General features: G+C 41.2%; 1 protein-coding gene across 1 annotated transcript in view; it reads right to left on the bottom strand.

The window, feature by feature from the left end:
• Positions 1–2,725: 2,725 nt before the first annotated feature.
• The window catches only part of LOC122811504 (ferritin heavy chain B-like), a 45,903-nt gene continuing 27,654 nt past the window's right edge, over positions 2,726–20,974 (bottom strand). Inside the window, exons 4-5 of the mRNA XM_044083379.1 lie at positions 11,270–11,395; positions 2,726–2,967 (exon numbers count right to left, since the gene is read on the bottom strand). Of these exons, the coding sequence (XP_043939314.1) occupies positions 2,815–2,967; positions 11,270–11,395 (279 nt within the window). The 3' untranslated portion in view covers positions 2,726–2,814. The remainder of the gene's footprint in view (positions 2,968–11,269; positions 11,396–20,974) is intronic.

The following is a 20,974-nucleotide window of genomic DNA, read 5'->3' as shown; positions in this document are numbered from 1 at the left end:
CTGCATTCTGTCCTGTGACCAGGAATTTGCCATTTTTTTCGTCTCTGCTGCCTTTTGGTTCTCATCTGAAATTGGCTCCACTGAGTCTTCAAGAGTTACTAATTTTGTGCACTTTGGTCGCAGTTGCCCTTTGCCCGTGAAGTCCAGTCATGCATGTACAGCAGTGCTAGGATAAGCTGCATTCTTTTAGGGGATACATTGTCAGCCATTAAAGATAGTAAAGACCTGGGAGAGCAGCCATTCAGAAATGCTACATCCTCATATGCTGGAACAGGTTTAAATCTGAAGCAATTTAATCACTGCATAGTTAAAGGTAGGCATCTGCTTGTGTCCACTGCTCTGGATGTTGAGCCTTTAAAGACCGCTAAAAAGCAGAGTAGGCTGATAAAGGGACCAGCATCTAGTGGTAGTGTCAAGGTGACAAACTGCCCACTCACTGGGGAGAAAGGACACTTTTCTGTAGGCATCCTGATAGAAGGCTCCAGACAGGCTGAGATCACCCTACTAGAAAGGGTTCATCTGCAGGTTGAGCCAGTATGACAGTTGAGTATTGAAAGTGCATCTAAAAAGGAGCCACTGTAAGGTGTTGCCCATGTAGCCACCAGTCAAGAGCTACATAGTTTGGGCTGGACATGCAAGGTCCAGTCTTGTTTTCCCACTGTTCACCACTGTCAGCCTGCTGACATTTGCTCTTTACAGAGCAACGAGTTTCAGGCAGACAATTTTACTTGGCTGCAATCCCAGCTTTTGGTACCAAAGGGCATCATAGAAGGCCTCGTTATGCCCCCTTAGGGTCCCTAGCATGCTCACAATTCTATACAAAGGAATCAGCCCGGCAGAGAAAAACTCACCCCCATATCATGCTAAACCCTTTACTTGCTTAATGACTGGGATCATTGAAATAGCATCCCCTCCCTCCCACATAATAGGCCCAACATTTGCATCCAGCACCCCCCCTCAAAAAAAAAATTGGATCATATCCTGTCGGGGGTTTCTATGCCAGAGAAAGACGTTGGCCATCTCAGATGCAAACAAGAGGACAACAGAACACTGCTTGGCTACCAGCCAACATCCTTTATACCAGGACCAATTCAATTTGTATGAGTAATTTTAGCAGTCAAGATATTCACTGGCTTCAGATAACAGAGAACCCCTCCTGCCAAAAGCAGGAAAAGGCTACACACCTGGGTTAACCCTGAAGTGCTGGCCTTGGTATAGAATGCTAACCCTAGTACAGTTAAAGACGACCTGGGAGACTAGGTGCAGACTGTTTAAATACAGCAAAGAATTGGAGCTCCTGAAAAGGAGCCAATATTGCTTGGGGATACCCACAATCTGAACCAGTGGGCATCTTGGACAGGGAGCTCACAGCCTTGGACAGGGAGCTCACAGCCTTGTACAAGTATTTCATAAGCAGGGTCTAAGTGCCAAAGAGTCAAAACCTTTTAAACGTTTAAAAAAAAGGTCAGCTTTTCTACAAATGAGGTTCTCACACAACCAATAACAGCAAGTGATGGGTGGACTTGGTGCTGCAGTAGCTTGTGGAATGGGGAGGTACTTCAGTTTGGGAATGTTAGTTAAAAACCTGCTGGCATTATTTCTGTTAGAGAACAGACTCGCCATTAGGTGCAAGAGTGATGCAGAATGCAAAGTACACTAAAGTTAAAGTCAAACCACTCAGTAAAAAGAACAGCCAAGTTAGTTTCACTCCCATACCTTCCTGCTGTAATGGCTCATGGAATATATGAACGTGTCTCCTTAAGGACCGTTTCAGCTACATTGCTTTATCAGTTGCATACATTCCAGGCTAATAAAGCCATGCTTAGTGTTCAGTTGCATCATACACTGAAGCATGGGCAACACCCTTCTAGCCTGCAAGTACACTGAACAGCTGCTCCCGTATTGTCCAGACTGTTCTTGCATCTAAGCTAGTACTTGCCCCAATGTAATTTCGGTCTATTCCATGCATCAGTTGCTCTCAGGACCAATTTGTAGACTTCATTCCTACAGGTTCTCTATAGGAAGACCACCTCAAATATTTAGTTATCTAAACTCCCTCTATACCCAAATAAAAGGTCTCCTCTTAAATATCAGACTGTACAGGTTCAGATTTTTAGTCTTCATAAACTCACATCCATTACTCTTTCCAGTTTACCATGCTTTTTAAAGGTTGCGTTATTCGACATGTCTGGGTCTAATGTAGTCAAGGACTTCACTTCCAATTTCAGACTTTATACAGCCTATAGTTCTATAGGTATTAACCAATTCACTTCAAGCTGATCTACCCATATACTCCGTTCCTTAATCAGCAGTTTGACTCTCCAGTCTCTTATGCCATGTTTGGCATATCAGCATACTCTCCTGTGCCTATGTGGCAGATTTAGCCAAGTTTTTGCAGACATGCCCATCTGCAACACATGTAATTGGGTCACCTGCACAGACTTGGAACACTGCAAATGAAGATCTGAAATAAAATTAATCCGGCTTCAATATATCACAAGGCTTTACATTCAGCCATTATAAAAATATCAAAAAAAACTGTGGCCATTAAATCCCTGTAAAACAGATTACACATTAGCAGTACATGCCATACAGGATGGCGAGTGTTTTGCCAAAACGCAACTTCAGATCATGTGGGTACCACTTGGACAAAAGCTCCACCTCACTTATGAAACTCTTCAGTCAGCAGTTGCAAGTAACATGCCCATAGCTGAAAAAGCACACACATTGTTAAGAGGTTTATTTTACACAAAGGATAGTCTACTGCACAAAAAACTGTCAATGTTAACCACAGACAAATCCACAAAGGAAATTTTAGCTATCACCCAAAGTGTGCTTGTCAAATAGGTACTCTCCCATTCCATTCTGGGCAGCATCAACACGCCTCAGGTTAGTTATGTAGTCACCCAACTTCTTTATCGTCTCCACCTTTTCACCTAGGCAGTGGGAGTCCAGGAAATCACAAAGCTAGGAAGGAAATACATTTCAAAGATGGTTATTTTTAAAAACACACAAGCAATCATACATTAAACCACTGACTTGAACACTATCCAGTCAAACATTGCACAGCTCATTCAAATCCTGCCCTTTTTTAAACTTCATTCCTCCACATTTCCAAGTAATTTACTCCTTCCCTTTTCTGAAGGTACCATTTTCAGTTTTGTTGCTATACTTGTTGGTTTAGCCCCATTGCCATTTTCCAGCAAGTGCTTTTTTGGCAGCCACCATAAGGACTCAAAGGCCCGTCTAGGCAATATTCTTTCTGCATTGCAACTCAAAATCTAGTTACATTTGCTCACCCAGCATTTGATTAAACCAAGTCTGCCAACTCAGCATTTGATTAAACCAAGTCTGCAAACTCATTACACTCCCCAAACAAGTGTTATTGCCTCTTTCTTCCCTATCACCAGCATTCGCCATCTACTCAAGGAAAAATTCAGGAGTCAAGTTACCTTACCTACATATACACTTCCAAGCAAAGATACAAAGTCTTCTAGACTGTTGCGCATTTGGGAGACTGCCCCACCAATGTTTATTTGAATTGCTTATCCACTCTTCCCAATTCTTTCTAACCTCCAATTCCATTATGCAAAATATGCTCTATTTTATACACCCTACTAATCCCTTTAACAGCAGCTTCTGTTCTAGATGAATTCTACCAGTGCTGGCATGCCACTTAGTGAAATATTTGCTCCCAATACCCTGGCCCCTGTTGCCTTAGACTTTGCTACTTTAAAAATACTCATCCTTAACCTGAATCCAAAATCTCAGGTCTCCCATTTCATGCTTCCCACATTTCATCATCCCTTTCCACTTTGAACTGTAGCTTTCTGCTTGTGCTATGTACAAGAGCCTTACCTCATTTTGACGGGATATAATCAGAATGACACATGTAATCCTAAACCAGCTTGTTCTCTTGGAACAATCAGCTTATCCCACTAAACTCTTGCCATTCTCCCCCTGATAAATGTTAAGCTGTTAATTGCCATCTGCAACTCTGCTGGATAAAAGTAGAGCCCGACTTGTATATAAAACACTACAGGGACCAAAACATTTCGCTTGCTTGTAGCCCGATATTCATAAAACAAAGCTTCCCAATTTCAGTTTCTGCATCATATTTCATTTAGTCTCTTCCCGCAAAGACAGTTCAACAGGAGAAATGACCTATGTCAAGAGTATAATATCACAAGGAAGGCTCCATATAGTCAAACAAGCAAAATTTCACATAATATAAAAAAAACAAAGTATAATCTAGCATTTCAGAGGGAAAAAACAACGTATTTATAGCAAAGACAGTCTGACAGGTAATGACATGTCAAGAGTATAATCTTTTAATCCATACTACCAAGCAATTAATTTCAGTGTACTCAAATATGGATACTGCTGCACCACTTTGCATGTGGGTACAAAGTTTAGAGCTATTGCCTTGGTTTTGGTATTTTGAATCCCAAAATGACTTGAAACTGTCCCAATATTCCACACTGAACTGTCCTTTTCTGTCTTTTAAAGTATCACCTTAAAGTGGGCTTTTCAACTACTATACTCTGTGGCTCTGCTCGACAGTGGCACAGGAAAATAATTTTCTTGGGTGGCAAAAGCCAGGGTACCTTTTTGGCTGGGCTTGTATAGGCCCCAGGGCCAATAGCCTAGTACCTATGTATCCTTGAAGTTTTGGGTCCCTTATTTTGCCAATTGTTCCAAATATAATGCAGCTAGAGGAATGAACCCTGCTCAGTTCTGCTCAATACAAAGCAACCCATCCACTTCTGATCCTGCATATCTTCCCAAAAATCAACCTTAACTTTCTGGTAATGAAAAGCTTCCATTGCCCTGCAAGCATTTGATAGTAAGCTGGGATTTTCTGCATCAAGTGTAATCAAATCCAAAACTGCCAAAGACTCATTTTCTCCAGCTTCATAGCCAAAACCTAGAACAAGCTGCCTCAAGTTACAATACCAATTTACCCCATTTCAAAAGGGCACCAAAAACTACTACATGGCTATGCTCCTGCACCAATCCCAGATCTTTTTTCCTAGCATTTACCTTCCAACCTTAACTCTGCAACCCACCCAACCCAATGCCATGCAAACATACAATATGTTGGTAAATTGTATACTATATTCTATGCTTACCAAGAATGTTTCATTTGTGATCAACCTACAGCCTGAATGTCATACACTTAAATACTTACATCAGGTAATCAGTTTATAGGTTCATACTGGGCTATCTGCCCTGGGGCAATTATAAGCCTAGCCCGATTCTGTATGGCTTTCGCCACCCCTTGATTTGAGTATACTGTGCCCTTAAGGTTTAGTTTACTGTGCCTCTGTTTAATAGTGACATGGGGAGTAATCCCTGGGACAAACCTACGATCCCCCATCCACTTAGAGATTCTTCTTTAAGAGATTCAGTGAGGTGCTCTGCCTCACATGAACTGGAATTCTATTCCAGAGCGAAGGGAGCCTCTGGGTTATGAACCTGTCCCTCCAGCAAGTTCAATTTATTTCTGTGCTGAGGATCAAGTCCCTCGAGCGTGTGGCTCTAAGGGATTTAGATTTACTGAGGTGGAGCATGTCCATTAATTCTGGATTTGACATAGCTTTGTATGTCAGGCATAGATCACCTCGAAGTAGGCGATATGCAACTGAGTAGAGCGTTTTTTTTTAATAGAGCAGCATATGGCATTTGTTTGACACCCTTGATCCTCTTGGTGAGATACTTTTGGGGTCTTTCCAATTGCTGCAGGTGCCGGGTAAGGTACATCCCAAAAGGGGCATTGTATTCTATGATGGGCCTGATGAGGGATGAATAAAGGGGCACGATTACTTCTCTTGATCTAGATGTGAAACCCTTCATGATGAGGTGGGCTATGTAGAAGGTCTTTCTAACCACTTTGGCAATGTGGTTTTCAAAGGAGAGATTGCTATCAACTTGGGTCCCCAGGTCCCTAATAACTTTTTCTGTACTTAATGGGTTTCCGCCCATGTGGTAATTTGTGGTCACATTGTTTTTTGCCAAAGGGTATGAATATACATTTTTTGGCATTTAGCTTTAAACCATGGCACTGGCACCAGTTCTGTCTGAGACCTTTTTGAAGGATGTTTGTGTCAGCTGGAGAGTTGATTATGGCGCCCAGTTTGCAGTAGTCTGTGAACTTGGTGAGCCATAGTCCTCCCACGTTTGCTTGTACCTCGGAAAAGTATATACCGAACAAGAGTGGTCCCAGAACAGAACCCTGTGGGACGCCACTTGACAGTTTCGAGTCTGACATGGCTCCAGCAACTCTCACTCTGTGGGTTCTGTCTGAGCCAGTTTGCAACCCATCTTGTAACATAGGGGTTTATATTTAAGCTGGATAGCTTATCTATGATGCCCGAGTGGGGTATTGTGTCAAATGCCTTTGCAAGGTCCAGATAGGCTGTGTGGACTACCTTCCCTTCATCTATGGCTTTGGTGACTGTTTCAAAGAAGTCAACCAGGTTCAAAAGACAGTATCTGCCCTTGACAAAGCCAAACTGGGTAGGATCTAGTGTCTGTAGGTCCCCAATGTCTTTGTTTATGAGCTCCATGATGATTCTCTCCATAGCCTTGCAGACTAAGCTAGTCAGGCTTATGGGGCGATGGGGTCCGTAGAGGCTCCACCTTTGTGGAGTGGGACCACTGTTGCTGTACGCCATTCTGTGGGCACATATCCTGTAGTGAGGCTGAGATTGTATAGCTGTTTTATTTGAGGGATTAGTTCCTCTTGTAGTTGATGTAGGACGCAACCTGGGACGCCATCTGGTCCCATGGAAGCAGTGTTTTTGCTTTGGAGAGGGCAGCCTTCACCTGAGCATCCGAGATGTTTGGGAGGCAGCCCTCTGCTGGGATAGATACTTGCTCTTTTGGGGGGGGGGGGGGGAGGGGGTGGAGAAGTTTGCACTGAACCAGTCTGCCAGGATATTGGCAATGTCTGTGGGTTCAGTGTATTTTTTGTTGTTTAGAATCAACTCAGAGCAAGTCTGGGAGTTCATCCCAGGTTTCTAACATAACTGAAAAAAGCCTTATGATTGTCTTTGGTGTCCTGTGCAATTTCTCTCTCGAAGCTGGCCTTGGAGGATTTTGAGGGATAGTAATTTTTTGCTAGTACTGATCAGAGATGCCTTCCCTATTAGGGATTTTGCTCTATCATGTAGTAGCTTCCTCCTTCTGTTGTACAGTTTATTTATGGCAGGGGTCCACCAGACTGGACGTCTGCCTTTGGATGATTGGGTCTTGGTTTTGTTTGGGATAGCATGATCCATGCATTCCTGGAGATGTCCGTAGAATGCATTTATATAGGATTCTGCAGTTTGGGCTGTAGTTTCCACTGGTCCTGGGGCCTTGAAGGATTCCACTTCGGTTTTGAGAAGTTTGCTTTTGAGAAGTTTTTCACTGTGGTTTTCTGGGCTGGGGGTGGGGTCGGGATGTGGACATCCAGTGAAATTAATTTATGGTAGATTAATTTCTGGTCTGATCTTACCAATGAGGGATATACTTCTGGTGTGGAGCATAGAGTCCCCATGTTGGTAATGATCAGGTCTAGTATGTTGTTGTGGAGCATAGAGTCCCCATGTTGGTAATGATCAGGTCTAGTATGTTGTCTCCTCTTGTGGGAGTGGTGACTAGTTGTTCCATAGCATTTGAGTTTATAATTTCCAGGAATCTTTGGGCTAAGGTGCTGGGGCTTGAGTAGTGCTTCAAGTCAATGTTTGGGTAGTTGAAGTCGCCCAATATAATGGTGTTCGGAGAGATCTTAATGTTCTCCAAGGTTTTCAGGAAAGCTGAATGGGATTCCTGACAGAGGGTGGTCTGTAGGATGCTATAAACTGAAAAGCAGTCTTGCCCACTGTTAGTTGCACATGGATGGTCTCTGATACTTCGTGCAATGCCACTAACCTGGAGGTGTGGATCTCTTTGATAAATATGGAAACTCACCCTCCTTTTGTGGTTCGGTCCAGGTTTTGGGGCCGAAAAGCATGATATGAGGTATAGCCTGGCAGTGCTGGGGTGCTCTCTGGAGCCTTGAACCAGGTTTCTGTCACTGCACAGATATCCATGTTCTCCATACTGAGGAGAGCTTAGAGTGCGTGCATCTTGAGGTTAAGACTTCTGGCGTTCAGCAGCATTACCCTTAGTTTCTTGTTCCTTGTGCTGTCTATGGGGGTGGGTTTGACTTTTGAGCCTTGCCTAAAAAAGGCACTATGGGGGTGGCAAGAGCCTTTGCCAATATCCGAAAGCCCAGTGGTGACAGGTGCAAACCGTCCCTAGCAAAGTAACGTGGCTTATCGAGCATGTCATCCCAGGCTGACAGATACTGGATCCCCTTTGAATGACACCAAAATTTTAGCCAATTGTTAAAATCGATCATTTTGACTTTGTACTGTTGCATCATTCTAGGTGAGGGTAAGATGCTGCTCAAGGTCAGGGTCATACCAGCCTGGGCTACATGATCAGAGAGCTCCTCTATGTCTCGTTTCATGTAGTCTAGGGAGGTATGTCTCAGGTCATTCACACCAGCACGTACAATGACAGTCATATTTGTATTTGCTTTGGAGTGACCCGAGTGCTTGCGTTGTGTCTGATCCTAGCACCAGACAGGCAGCTCACTGTGACCTTTTTATTCAGCATGGTGAGCGGGACGTCAGTGTGTCTGACAATAGAGTCACCTATAACAAGAGTATCAGGTGTGTTTTTCAGCCTTAAGGGCTGTGGCTGCTTGGCACACTGACTTTGTGGGTTGTGTTGTGTGTGTTTTGAGGTAGTGTTTGCTTGGATGTCTGCTTTGGAGGTCTCTGTTGCTTAGGTAGATTTTTATTTAGAGCCTCCGAGTATGTTTTTTGTGTATTTATGTGTTTGGTTCGCTGATGTGGTGGGACTATGTGATACTGGAATTGTGTTGTGTGAGGTTACCTTCTCCTCCTGACTGGTTACACCAGTTTTGAGATGACCAGTTTTGTATCTTCGTACATCACCTATTAGGAACATGGTGTGCTCATTTGTCTCCAAAAAGATCCTACATTAATAATCTTATGATTGTGTATACTTGTTTGTACTCAACCTTATCTATTGATGTTGAGCTCTTCTCCCCAGACCTCTGCTGGAACAGCACTTGTGTTCGGACTTTCCCTGTAAACAAATGTAAAATAAAATAAGACCTACCACCAGTGGCACTTGCATTCTCCTTCTGTAGATCTCCCCTCCATAAAACATAAGCCACATCAATTTTGCACCATTGCTGTTCTTTTGGCCATTAGACTATCAGGCTTTTAGAATTGAAACGGGCCTGCTTTAACACTGGAGTTGAGGAGTCTTTACCCTAGTTGGTATTATTGCCACCACCACTTTCTGGATGTTACTGCTTCCTCTCATGATTTTGTTTCCCCCATCCCAGTTTCCAAACCTCTGCAGGAATACCATCTATTCCTCAGGACTTTCCTGTTGATTGGTTGTTACCACCACTTATCTCCTATCCTGTTAGTAATTGAGCCTCATCTACCTCCAACTTGGAATTCCATACACATTACCATTTATACCTTTGATTTCCACATTTCTGTTTAGATTCATAACACTTCCAAAATATTTCTAATGCCTCTAAAGGCTTTTATCTTGTTATATGCTCCCCAAACTTGGCTGCTACCCTTTCTACTTTGTTGCCAAAGTTGTGCCAAGTTTGTGCTCTGGAGTTAGGTCTTTCTGAACTCTGGCATCAAGGTAAATCGTTGTTAAAGTACAATTAGCCTTGTTAATCCCTCAGTCTCATTTCCACCCTATTTTTAAACCCCACTTTAAATTTTACCACACTCCTTAGATAATAGCTCCAAGTCCCGAATTCCCATTACCAGTTTATTAAATTCCTTTTTCCAGAGGAGAAATCTGTGTTTTTCCCACCCATTTTGTGGTTCATTGCCATGCATTTTTAATTGGCATGTGATCAATTAATTGCACATATTCCTGGTATACAAGTTCTGTCTAGCCTAGCCCAGTTTTTGTATATTGGGAATACATATTCACTCTACTACAGAATTCAGCTCTTCCATGCCAAAAATTTGTGAATTTCTTCAAAATTCTACCTTTGTTAGATTTTCCCTTCTTGGTCCCCAGATACTCACTACTACAAATCAGATTCCAGTACAAACATTCCCTCCTGAAAGCAGATTTCTCCCAGAATTTATAAGTGGCATTATAGCAGTATGAGCTGGTAAATTCCGATGCAGTTCTTCTCTTGCCAGTAGCCCCTTATCGTCTCACTGGAGCTCCTCTTGCAATTAAGTACTCCCACTTTCCTCTGTCCTAAATACTCCATTGAATAACCATCCTGAAAACCTTTCAAATTCACATGCTCTGTTATTTCCAAATGTCTCCAGTAACAGCCATTTGTACTCTACATATAGACTATTTTGTGTCTTGCCAAGACCATTTACATTTAATTATAAGAATCATGTTGACAAGTCTACTGCAGTTTCTAGAACATGCAAAATTCCTTTAGACTACACGTTACTTTCTTGGCTATAGTTAACCAATGCATACCAATCCTTCCTCCTACGGCGGTAATTTTTTTGGTATTAACTAGATTTAGTACTACTGAATTACTAGAGTTTTTAGTATCCAGTCTGGAGTCGCCAAATAAGTTTATCAAGAGCTTTTTCGCTGGATATGCTTTAGCCACATATGCTGCACGACTCAACCAAATGAGAACTGTTGTATGAAAGCAGAACTGCTGCAGAGAAATGCTACCCATTTGAAAACAGGGTTGGAGGCATGAAAAGCCATTTCAGACACCGAAATGAGGTGGTCAGTAGTATGCATGCACCCCCACCTTGAACTACTAACTGGATAAGAGCAAGCCAAGTGTCCAATACAAGAGCTTCACTATATTGTCCACTAGTTTAATATGCCTCAAATTAAGAGCATCTGGCTTAGAATAGGGTAGAGGGTGGCATAACACCCATTAAGGAATTACATGGGAGTTCTCCAAGTGTGTGGACAACCTTGTTCTTGGTTTGATCTATCCCAAGTCTATAGTAATCCTCAAAAAATAAAAGCATGCTTTGGGGTGTTTTTCTTCAGCTTTTGATTTAGTGCCTGCCTCCACATTTTAGCACCAACTGCTGGGAACTAGAGCAGTGTCGCTATGCAGATTAGTACACAAACATTACACATCAAAATACCTCATTGTGGAAAGGGACAGCTGATATACAACTGCTTCACAGTATATGCCACTTTGTTAGTATACTGCATAGATACTTACATGAGGATCACTTTTGTCAGAGGCCATTTTATGGAGATCTAGGACACTTTGGTTTATATTTTTCTCCAGTTCTAGTGCACTGTTCATGGCTTCCAAGCCACTGGACCACTCATCCCGCTCGGGTTTCTAGGAAAAAAAAAAAAAAAAAAAAAAACAAAAAAAAAAAAAATAATGATGATGTATATAGATTACACAAGAGGCAGTGAAGTCATAAAATACCCCCCCCCCCCCCCCATCCAGAATTAACAGTTACTCCTCCTTACAAAAGTAAAGTAATAACTATCTTTGGGGAAAGCATCTGCCTTTCAGAAGCAGAGGCCCTGCTTTTCCAAGAACCAATACCAAGATATGGCCTGGGAACAATGGTAAAGTTGGGATACAGAACTAGTGCCAAACCTGCTGCCACAACTCCACGACGGGAGGGCATGCTGGGAGTAAAGGTTACTGGCCTGACCCAGGGACCACGGCAAGCCTTTAAAGAAAATAGCATCAAAGTGTGAATATATGCTCCAAGTTGCTTCCATAATTCCAGTCAGCAATCAAGCTAATAGGCATCTCATAGTATGACCCACTAGCACATAATTTACTGAAACAGTGTTATTTACACCATACCCACATATTTCCTTCATTTTCACCCTGGTAAGGGCGATTTGCTAGATCAGATGCCATAACTTCAGCATATTCACGTTACTATGTACAGGAAGGAAACAGGCCCACAGAGATGGAGGTGGTTATACAACAGATATGCAACAAAATAGAGCAAGAACATCTTCAGAGAGCATTAACAAAGAATCCAAGTTAATTACAAAGAGTTTAGAATAAAGTTACTTGCAGTTTGATCCCATGCTTGAACCAAAAGTCTGATGAGAATTAACAGCTGCAAAAGAGGTTTCCCTTGAGAAAACAGTAGGCATCTCATGAAGACTGCTATTGCCAAGGTAGGCAAGCATGTCTATTTTCAAATGCTTAGTAGAATTTAGCAAGCATGTCTATTTTCAAATGCTTAGCAGAATTTGAGAGAGCAGTCTTGGGACTGCAAACCTGCAAGTTTGGTTAGATAGATATCAAGTGAAATCGCCAAGTATTACCCGATAACCACAGGCTACATATCGGAGTGCAGCAGTTACCTTCAGCAATGAGCTGCTGCAAAGCAGCTCAATCATTACAACCCTTAAAAAATAGTAGTGAACTCCAAATTTCAAAAATGTAAAATAGAAATAAAAAACTACTTGCCTAAACGCTGTAGGCAGGGGTAAAGCCCCTCCACCCCCCCCTAAATATTTCTACTCAGATTGCACTGCATTGAAGTAAAGGGAAAGTATTCCCTACAGCAGTTTCCGTGTTATGCAACCAATGTTTTGACCAATCTGGTTTGCTCAATACAGGTTCGCCGTTTACAATTTTCTGTCACGCAATAGGAACCTGGGAAATTACCTAGAGTGGAGATGAAAGTGCAAACAGGCAGCACGCTCACTCCTGGTGCAGGAGATTGTGGGTTTTATTCCCACACCAGCTAGACTGCTGACACTGCAGCCAAAGGGCATGTGGCACTCGTGTGCAGTCCTTTAGATGAGGTGCAGTCCTTTAGATAAGGTGTTAAGGACACCATACGAGTTGGTGGTAGCTTGGGCCATTTAAAATCTCATGGCACCCATCAAAGGTAGAAAGCTACAATGTCCTGGCAAAAAGTCCCCTAGTAAATACCACATTAGGCTAGTAGCTTTTTCAGGGGAGACCAGTGAGACTAACCAGTTTAAAAAAAACCCACAACACATCTGGTAGTTTGTGCTAACAAAGGTTAGTTTTCAGAAGCCCAGGGAGAGAATCTCACAATAAGATAATGTTTAAAACATGGTTTATGCAACAGCATGGTAGCAAATACAATTAGTGTGCAAATCAAAGGAGTGAACTTGTGGATGAATGAAGTGTCAGAGTAAAAAAAAAAAACACAAGTACATCCACCAAATAGACTGAGGACTCACACAGCTGCATGTATAAAAAAGCATTTGAGATTAGCATTTTCACCCCATAAATGGCATTCACACCACCAACTTACAAATCATTTAAACAGCAATAAAGTTAAATCAAATTAACACATTCCTGGAAATCAATGAGTGACAAATCATAATTGTAACAGCACTGGCACTGGTTAAATCATACAGCTATTGTATAAGCTAGCCAAATAGCTATAAATGCTTTTCAAAACTAATGGGTAGATTGCAATATACACCAAATATGTGCAGCACTATGCTGCTTGAGGCTAGTAACTTGATAGAGCATAACAGATCAAATATAGCCACAATGCGATCACTATTGGCGTTTGTAGGTCAACCACAGACCAATCCAATGGACATGCTACAAACAAATAGGTTACCAAAAACAGCTAATAAGAGCATTTAAACACTAGTTAAAGCATGTAGCAGTTTTACACACACCAATAGCTTTGTAGTTAGTGTAGCTAATATGCCAATCTAATCATTGTCATTAGCTTCAAGTGTAATGCTACAGTCATTCTAATCTGCCCATTGGTTTTATAATACATTTTAAAGTTACAATTGTTAACTGTGTATACAAACAGCTACATGCTTTTGTGCTAAATGCTATACTTACTCTATATTTTTGGCAACCTATTGGTTTGTAATCTATTTGTAATCAGGACTGGTCTATGGTTGACCTACAAACACCAATACTGATGGCATTATGGTTATTTGATTGATGGGAGTGCAACAGATCAGCCAATTAGTAGCCTCAAGCAGTGCAATGTTTCAGATTAGTGTATAATGTGATCTGCTCATTGGTTTGAAACACCTGAAGCTATTTGACTGGCTAGTTTATGCAATGCTTTATGACAATGCTGTTACAATTATGACTGGTGCTTAATTGGTTTTCAGGAATGTATTATGCCAATACATTAAATCTGGTTATTGCTACTTAGATTAGTTTTGTGAATGATCTAAGCACCATTTTTTGGTTGAAAGCACTGTCAAAATACTTTATGCATGGGTCCTAGGTCTGGAGTTTGGTTGAACTACAATTAATGTCCCAAGTCTTACTTTATGCATGCAAGTAAGATGTCATACAAATTCCCAAATACATCAAGAGGTTGGTAGTGTTCAGGAGTATTAAGGAACTTTAAAACTTGATTGAGTTTAGGCAATCATAAATAGCAGGGGAATATCATGCAGAGATAAGACTGAAAATGTAATCTTTAATCTGTGGAGTGTGTTACTGCTAGAGTCACATCTCTGCAGTTGGAGGTGGAATTCATGCCAAACCCTCCAGTGCCATGCAGGAATTTGTACAAGACTGGAGTCTCCAAGCTAGACAGCTAAGGCAGTTTAGTCTGGTCATCTTAGCTGTTTTTGCATAAAGGGGCATTAAATTTTACTGCTTTGCCTGATCAGGACAGTTGAGGAATAGCTTTACAGACCAAAGTGACTGACCAACAAAATATTTAGAAAATGTTTCATGGCTCTCCAGGCACAAAGCATCGCCTTTGGCAGGCTACAAAGACATTTAGCATTTGAAATTTAATAGTGGTGAGTTACACGAAATTAAAGTACATAGATGCACAGCCCATTAAAATGGAATGCCATAGTTGCACTGAAACTGTTAAAGTTGACATCTAGTCAGAGTTCTGGCAAAGTCCGCTAGATATTTAACTGGAGTGTGGTACTATGGGGCAGTAAGGGCTTTGCCCTGTAAATGGAAGTCAGAAAGGGACAGGCCGCAAGTCAGGCTATCTTATGACAAGCTGACACTAGTTCCCCTTACAGGGGCAGAGGAGGGGAGAATTGCATTTTGACTTGTGCCCCAAATAGAAAGTCAGTCTCTTCCTGATGGGTACACTGCTCATACAAGAGATAAGCACATCAGGTCTCATCTGGTTTTAGGGAATAGGGCCCTTGTGTAAAGACCCTGGCACTGGAAAAAAAAAAAAAATAGTCATTGTACAATGAGTCTCCCATGAGGACATTCACTTTGTGCAAGTGTAATGGCATTGGAGGGTTTGCATTATACGAATGCCGCAAAAAGCTATAAACCAGAAGCAAAAACTTCAGGTTTGATCATGGTGCTCTGCAGATTGAGGGGGACCTTCAGAGATTAGTGCTGTGTATGAAAATGCACCAAAACTGATGCAGCTATGAACAGACTAATCCCAATATACAGCTTTGTTACTACATGCAGTTTTACAAAGTTTGCAATACATTAACTTTATAAAATATCTATACAAATAGCATGGAGGGCTGAAGCCTAGCATACAAATTCAAGATTGTGGTACAAAGCAGAGATCACTTTATAGACTCAGGTGCCAGTATACCATACCACAGCTGCTGGTGGCACTAGTCAGCCCCATGGATAAAAATTCTAGGCTTTAACTGTTTCTGCAATTTTTACCAACAGTAAACATTTGGCTGTAGACAATGTACACAAGGGAGAGGCATGTACCCAAGGGAGAGCATTAACAGCTGTTAACTGCCATAAATACTTGGCTAGGGGATACTAAAACAGTTATTTGCAGCAAGAAATGCTTACCTAACCAGGTTAGGAAAGCAGAACTCCCAAGGAATCTACATCCAAAGCAAGCTACCACCAACTCAGGCATAGGGATTTCTCTCTTTTCCATGCAACAGGATTGCTATCCTATCTAGGACACACACAGCAGAAGAGTCTTCATGGGTTTGGTTCAAGCAGCTTTATTATATACAAACATTAATATGCAGACTTAGTTCTAGTAACATTTATAAACTGACTAGCATGCTCTCTGGCTGCTTCTTCACAATGGCACATGGGACATGGGGATTGCATGTGTACATACAGCCTTGCATGCTTAAAGCTATAGCATAAACATTCTTATCCTATGATCTACATTCTCCCTCTGAGAATTAGAGCAACTACTGTAATGAGTTATTTGCGTCATTATACAATCAAACATACAGGTAGGTACGTGCAATCAAGTCCATGTTGCTGCATATTTCACACAAGGTTTCAATATACTTCCATAGTGTGACATAATGGAATACTGTCTTTAGCAACTGGAACAGTTCCTACAAAATGATGAGACCTTTGGAATGGAATCAGAACTCTTGGACATTTTCTGGTCTGGAAACCGTATTAGATTTGCCTTTGCTTCTGTGATGCAAATCCCAAAACTAATGTAATGGCAATAATGGTTTGCATATAGGTAGGCGTCTATGGTGCAGAGTATAGAAGGAATAGTTTACCATGTATGATCTCAGCACAGATGCCTGTAATCTGTCCTATTTGATCAAGTCTTTCATTGTCTGAATTCACACAGTCCATTTCCCTCAATGAATGAACTACTTGCTTGACTGATGGCAACTAGATTTCTGGACGCTATGCTCCTTGACAATAGAGCCTGGATGATTTTTGGGTTTAGGCTGACACAACTTGGAAGAAATCTGTAGTATAGTTAGCCTGGAATGTAACCTTTGAGAAGGTGAGCCAAGGATATAGTCATGGGGTACGTTTGAGATTAACTAGATTTAACATATCTGTATTGTCGCACTAACCTTTCAAGTAATTGCTTTGCACTCTGAATGTTCAGCTAGACAAGTTAGACTGAGGGTATTCAGGGCTACTAGTGAATATGTACAAAGTCCCAGTCTTGCAAATTTTCTGAAACTGGCTAGTGAATTTAGCATCAGTCAGAAAAACTTGTGTGGAATACCATGAACAAAGAAATTACATTTCAACTTGGTAACAGCAGTTCAGGTTAGGTAGATCAATCTCAAAACGAATTTGAGGTCTGTCAGGGCTAACTAGTGCTTATTATTCCACTCATGTCTTTATATAATGAAGGTGAAAAAAGGACTAGTTCTCTAGCCCTTTTCTTAGATGGGGATCCTGCGTGACCAGGATGAGAAATCTGGATATATTGTTAGGAAGCAGGAACAATTTTAGGATCTTTGAAGTAATGCCATCTTCAAACAATTAATCTCCAATTAAAGCAAGTTTGCTTTGAGGGCCAAACTAAATATACTGATTGAGCTTTTGTGAAATTGATCAGTCTTGAGTGCGAGCTCAGAAAAGTGGTAACTGACGAAGTCGAAATTCTCTGCGTCAAGCTGTTCTGTTGTATTTCTGGGTAATCTGGATAAGGCAGACAGCAATTTGCCTTTTGAAATTTCATTTTGGAAATCTGAGCATCATTCTTTGCCATCTTGCTGGAGTAGAACGCATTGGCTTTTTTAGAATAGTAGAGAGATTGGTCAGTTTCAATTTGAATAGCTTGACCATAAATATAATCATGAAACTTGGAACATGCAAACCTTGCCAAAAGTTCCTTCTCAATCTGAGCATACTGCATTTCAGTTTGCGTTGTTCTTGATACGCTGGCTATTGGTCTGCCTTCTGAAGTTTAACTGCACCTAGACCAAGTTTTGAAGTACAGGAAAAGGTAACCAGTTTTATTCACATAAGGCAACATAGGTGGGGTAGCAATTTTCTGCTTGAGGTTGTTCAATGCCTTCTGGTGTTCCAGCCATGACCATGTAACATGCTTGCGTGCGAGCTCTGTTAAAGGTGCTGTCAACTCACTGAAGTCTGGCATAAATTTGCCCAAATAATAGACTGCCCAGGAGACACTAAAGCTTGTACATAAGCTGGTGCAGACATCAAGAATCGCTGCTTGCTTGGATCAGGTTTCAAGCCTGTATTTGTGAACAAAATTACCTACATACACAACTTTCTGGAAGTCTGAATTTGCACTGAGGATTAGGCTTCAGGTTTAAAGTGCTCAGTCTAGAACTTCATGGTGTCATGCTCTGCTTAATTATTACCTCCAACCAATAGATCTATTAAAAGGCACAAGGATAACAGAAACATTTTTGCTCCATTGCATGCTGTAAAACCACTTTGATTCCTAAAGAATAAATTCTGCATTTGCCAGAGTCCCAAAAGTGGTCAGAAATGAGGATTTGAGATCCAGCATCACTTGCCAAAATGAACCCTTTGCATTCAAGAGAACACAGTGGCATTTGATATTACAGCTGCAACTTGGCTGTGTGCATTGGATGATACGTTTTTTTAAATGCAGAGGATACAGTCTCTTCAATGCTTTGTTCAGATCCGTTTGGCCAATGCATATTCTGATTGAGATTTTTTTTTTTTTTTTTTTTTGAGCAGCTGCCATGGATGATACCCAGTTAGTTCTGTGACTAGACCATTTTATCCAGCTGAGCTTTAACTTCATCTGCATAACTAATTGGAGCTCTTCTTGCTGGGCTGACTACTGGAGTGACCTCTGGGGGGGGGGGGGGGTCTAACCATGAATATACAACTGGAATTAGTCTAACTTGTCATTGAACACATCAGCATATTCTGAGAAAATGGTTTGTGAAATCAGAACTTGGAAATGCACTTACATGAACTTTAGCAAAAGAAAAAAAAAAAAAAAAAAAAATCACAGAATGAGACCTAAGATTGCACTGGTCTTCAGACTACATAGAGCTAATTGAAACAGTTCTCTGCCAAATGACAAAAGCATTACTGAACCTTCGATATGAATTTCACCACCTCCATAAGCAAGTCTGAGTACAGGTTGCTTCAAGTTAGTTCTCACTTTTGCAAATGCATCTGCTAACATTACACTGAGCTCTGTGGATTTTCCATTGATCTGGAAAATACTTCACTTAAGATTTACTGCCATCAACTCTTTCACCAAGCACTGATACCATCTATGTAGAAAGCTGACTGTTTCTGCTCTACTTTATCAACTTGCTTTTTTGTGCAACCTTTTATAAGTGTGAGGTTTACTGGATTTCCAAAACTTCTGCAAATTTTTTTTTACACTTGTGACATTGCTGACAAAATGCTAAGCACTTTAGACTCATGATTTGCACCACAACTGCAACAGTTACAGCTAGATTTGTGTTTTGCTGATCCACACCTATTCTGCACCAAGCTGGTGTTCTGGAATGCAGTGTGGCTTCTTTGGAAACCCAGTAGCTGCCACATGTTGCATACTGTCTACAATTACTCTGGAGTAGACTGAAAACATGTTTGTCACTCACAAGCATACTTGTGCTTTTCTGTCATGGATTTGACAAATCTCTATGGCTTTGTTCAATGTCAGTCAAAGCAAAATCTCACAGCAGCAGTTTACACCACATACAAGCCTATTTCAGCTCAGTTTCAAGTCAGTTATACAAGCTGCAAAAGCTTCCCCCTGGTTTCTGATCTCTCGTGTAAAACAAATGCCTCTCCAACATAATTTGCTTGGAGGTTGCATATTTCACTGAACTTGCACTTCACTCCGGGTCTTCTCTTGATTCAGCCTGTACAATGTGGCAGTCTGCGCCTTCTCCATGGCCTCTCACCTAACTAGGCTTAGCAAAAAGAATGCCATGGTGCGTGCATCTTTATTTACATAAGCCGCTTGTATAAAAATATTGTACGCTTGGTCCAATATTCCAGTTGTCTGCAATATTCTTATCAAATATGCTCCAGTTCTCTGCAATATTCACCGGTAAGGGTTTTGGAAATGTCTGCCATATTAACAAATACCAGCGAAAGTTTTGCAAGTAATCATAAGTATTACACAACACTGGTCAAGAAACTAACAGTATTTGTCCAATGCTTTTGTACTAACATTTTTGTTGGGCTCATTGGAATTATGCAAAAAAACTTAGTACTTTCAAATAACTAAAATAAACTTCGGGCTCTGGTACTTTCAGAATATTGGTAAAGGCAAAAGTGCTAGTGTAATTTACCACTTGCTAAACTTCTGGAATTCCTCAATAAAGGCAGAAATGCTACCGTCATTTATCACCACTTGTTATTTATTTTAACATAATGCAACTGAGTAATTTATGAGCACTGATATGCTCGTAAAAAGTAATTTATGAGCACAGATATGCTCGTAAAAGTCTTTTGTAAGAAACGTGCCAAGTAACTGCACCATGCGAATAATCCAAACATTTGTTGCCCCCACCCAACTTTGCAAATGACAGTACCTTGCTAGGACAGACAGACACCCACTTTGGCATGGGCATAGCCAGCAAGAGGAGATTTGTTGTCAAAGTGAATTTTTAGGGAGTGTAGGGATTTTGATTAAGGATGGGAGGGAGTTCCAAAGATTGGAAACTGTAAAGGAATAGAGCATTTGTCCAGCTGGGTGTCAGTTAATAAAACCTTGCTCAAAGTTTTCTGATCTAAGGGGTCTATTTGGTTGGTACAAGTATAGCAGAGTGGAAAGAGAGGCATGATGTGGGTTTGTGCATTCATTTTGGTACAAATATAGCAGAGTGGAAAGAGGGGCATGATGTGGGTTTGTGTATTAATTTGTGCGCTGTAAAGTGTAGGTAGTGGAGGTGCAGTGGTAGCTCAAGCCAGTTTAGTTGCTGTAAAGGAGCAGTGGTAAGCGGAGGGTCTGGCATTTGGAGTGATGTGGAAATTGGCTCCAATTAGATTTTTTTTTTTTTTTTTTTGGAGTGAATAGAATCGGTTTAGTCTTATCTGGGTTGAGAGCAAGATGGTTGCTTGACATCCAGTTTTCAGAGGTAAAGGCTTGTTGGGTTAGGAGTTGTAGCTCTGAAGGGGTTTTGGCAGTGCAGAGGATTGTAGAATCATCTGCATATTTGATCACGGTGGCATGAGAAAGGGAGTTATGGAAGTTGTTGATAAATATATTGAACAGGGGGCCCAATATGGAACCTTGGGGTACACCTGTAGTAATGTGGA

Source organism: Protopterus annectens, chromosome 9.part0, assembly GCF_019279795.1.
Source record: "Protopterus annectens isolate FY-2018-M chromosome 9.part0, PAN1.0, whole genome shotgun sequence".
Classification (NCBI taxonomy): Eukaryota; Metazoa; Chordata; order Ceratodontiformes; family Protopteridae; genus Protopterus; species Protopterus annectens.
The sequence above is the reverse complement of the archived record's forward strand: the minus strand, read 5'-3'. Positions and strand labels throughout refer to the sequence as shown.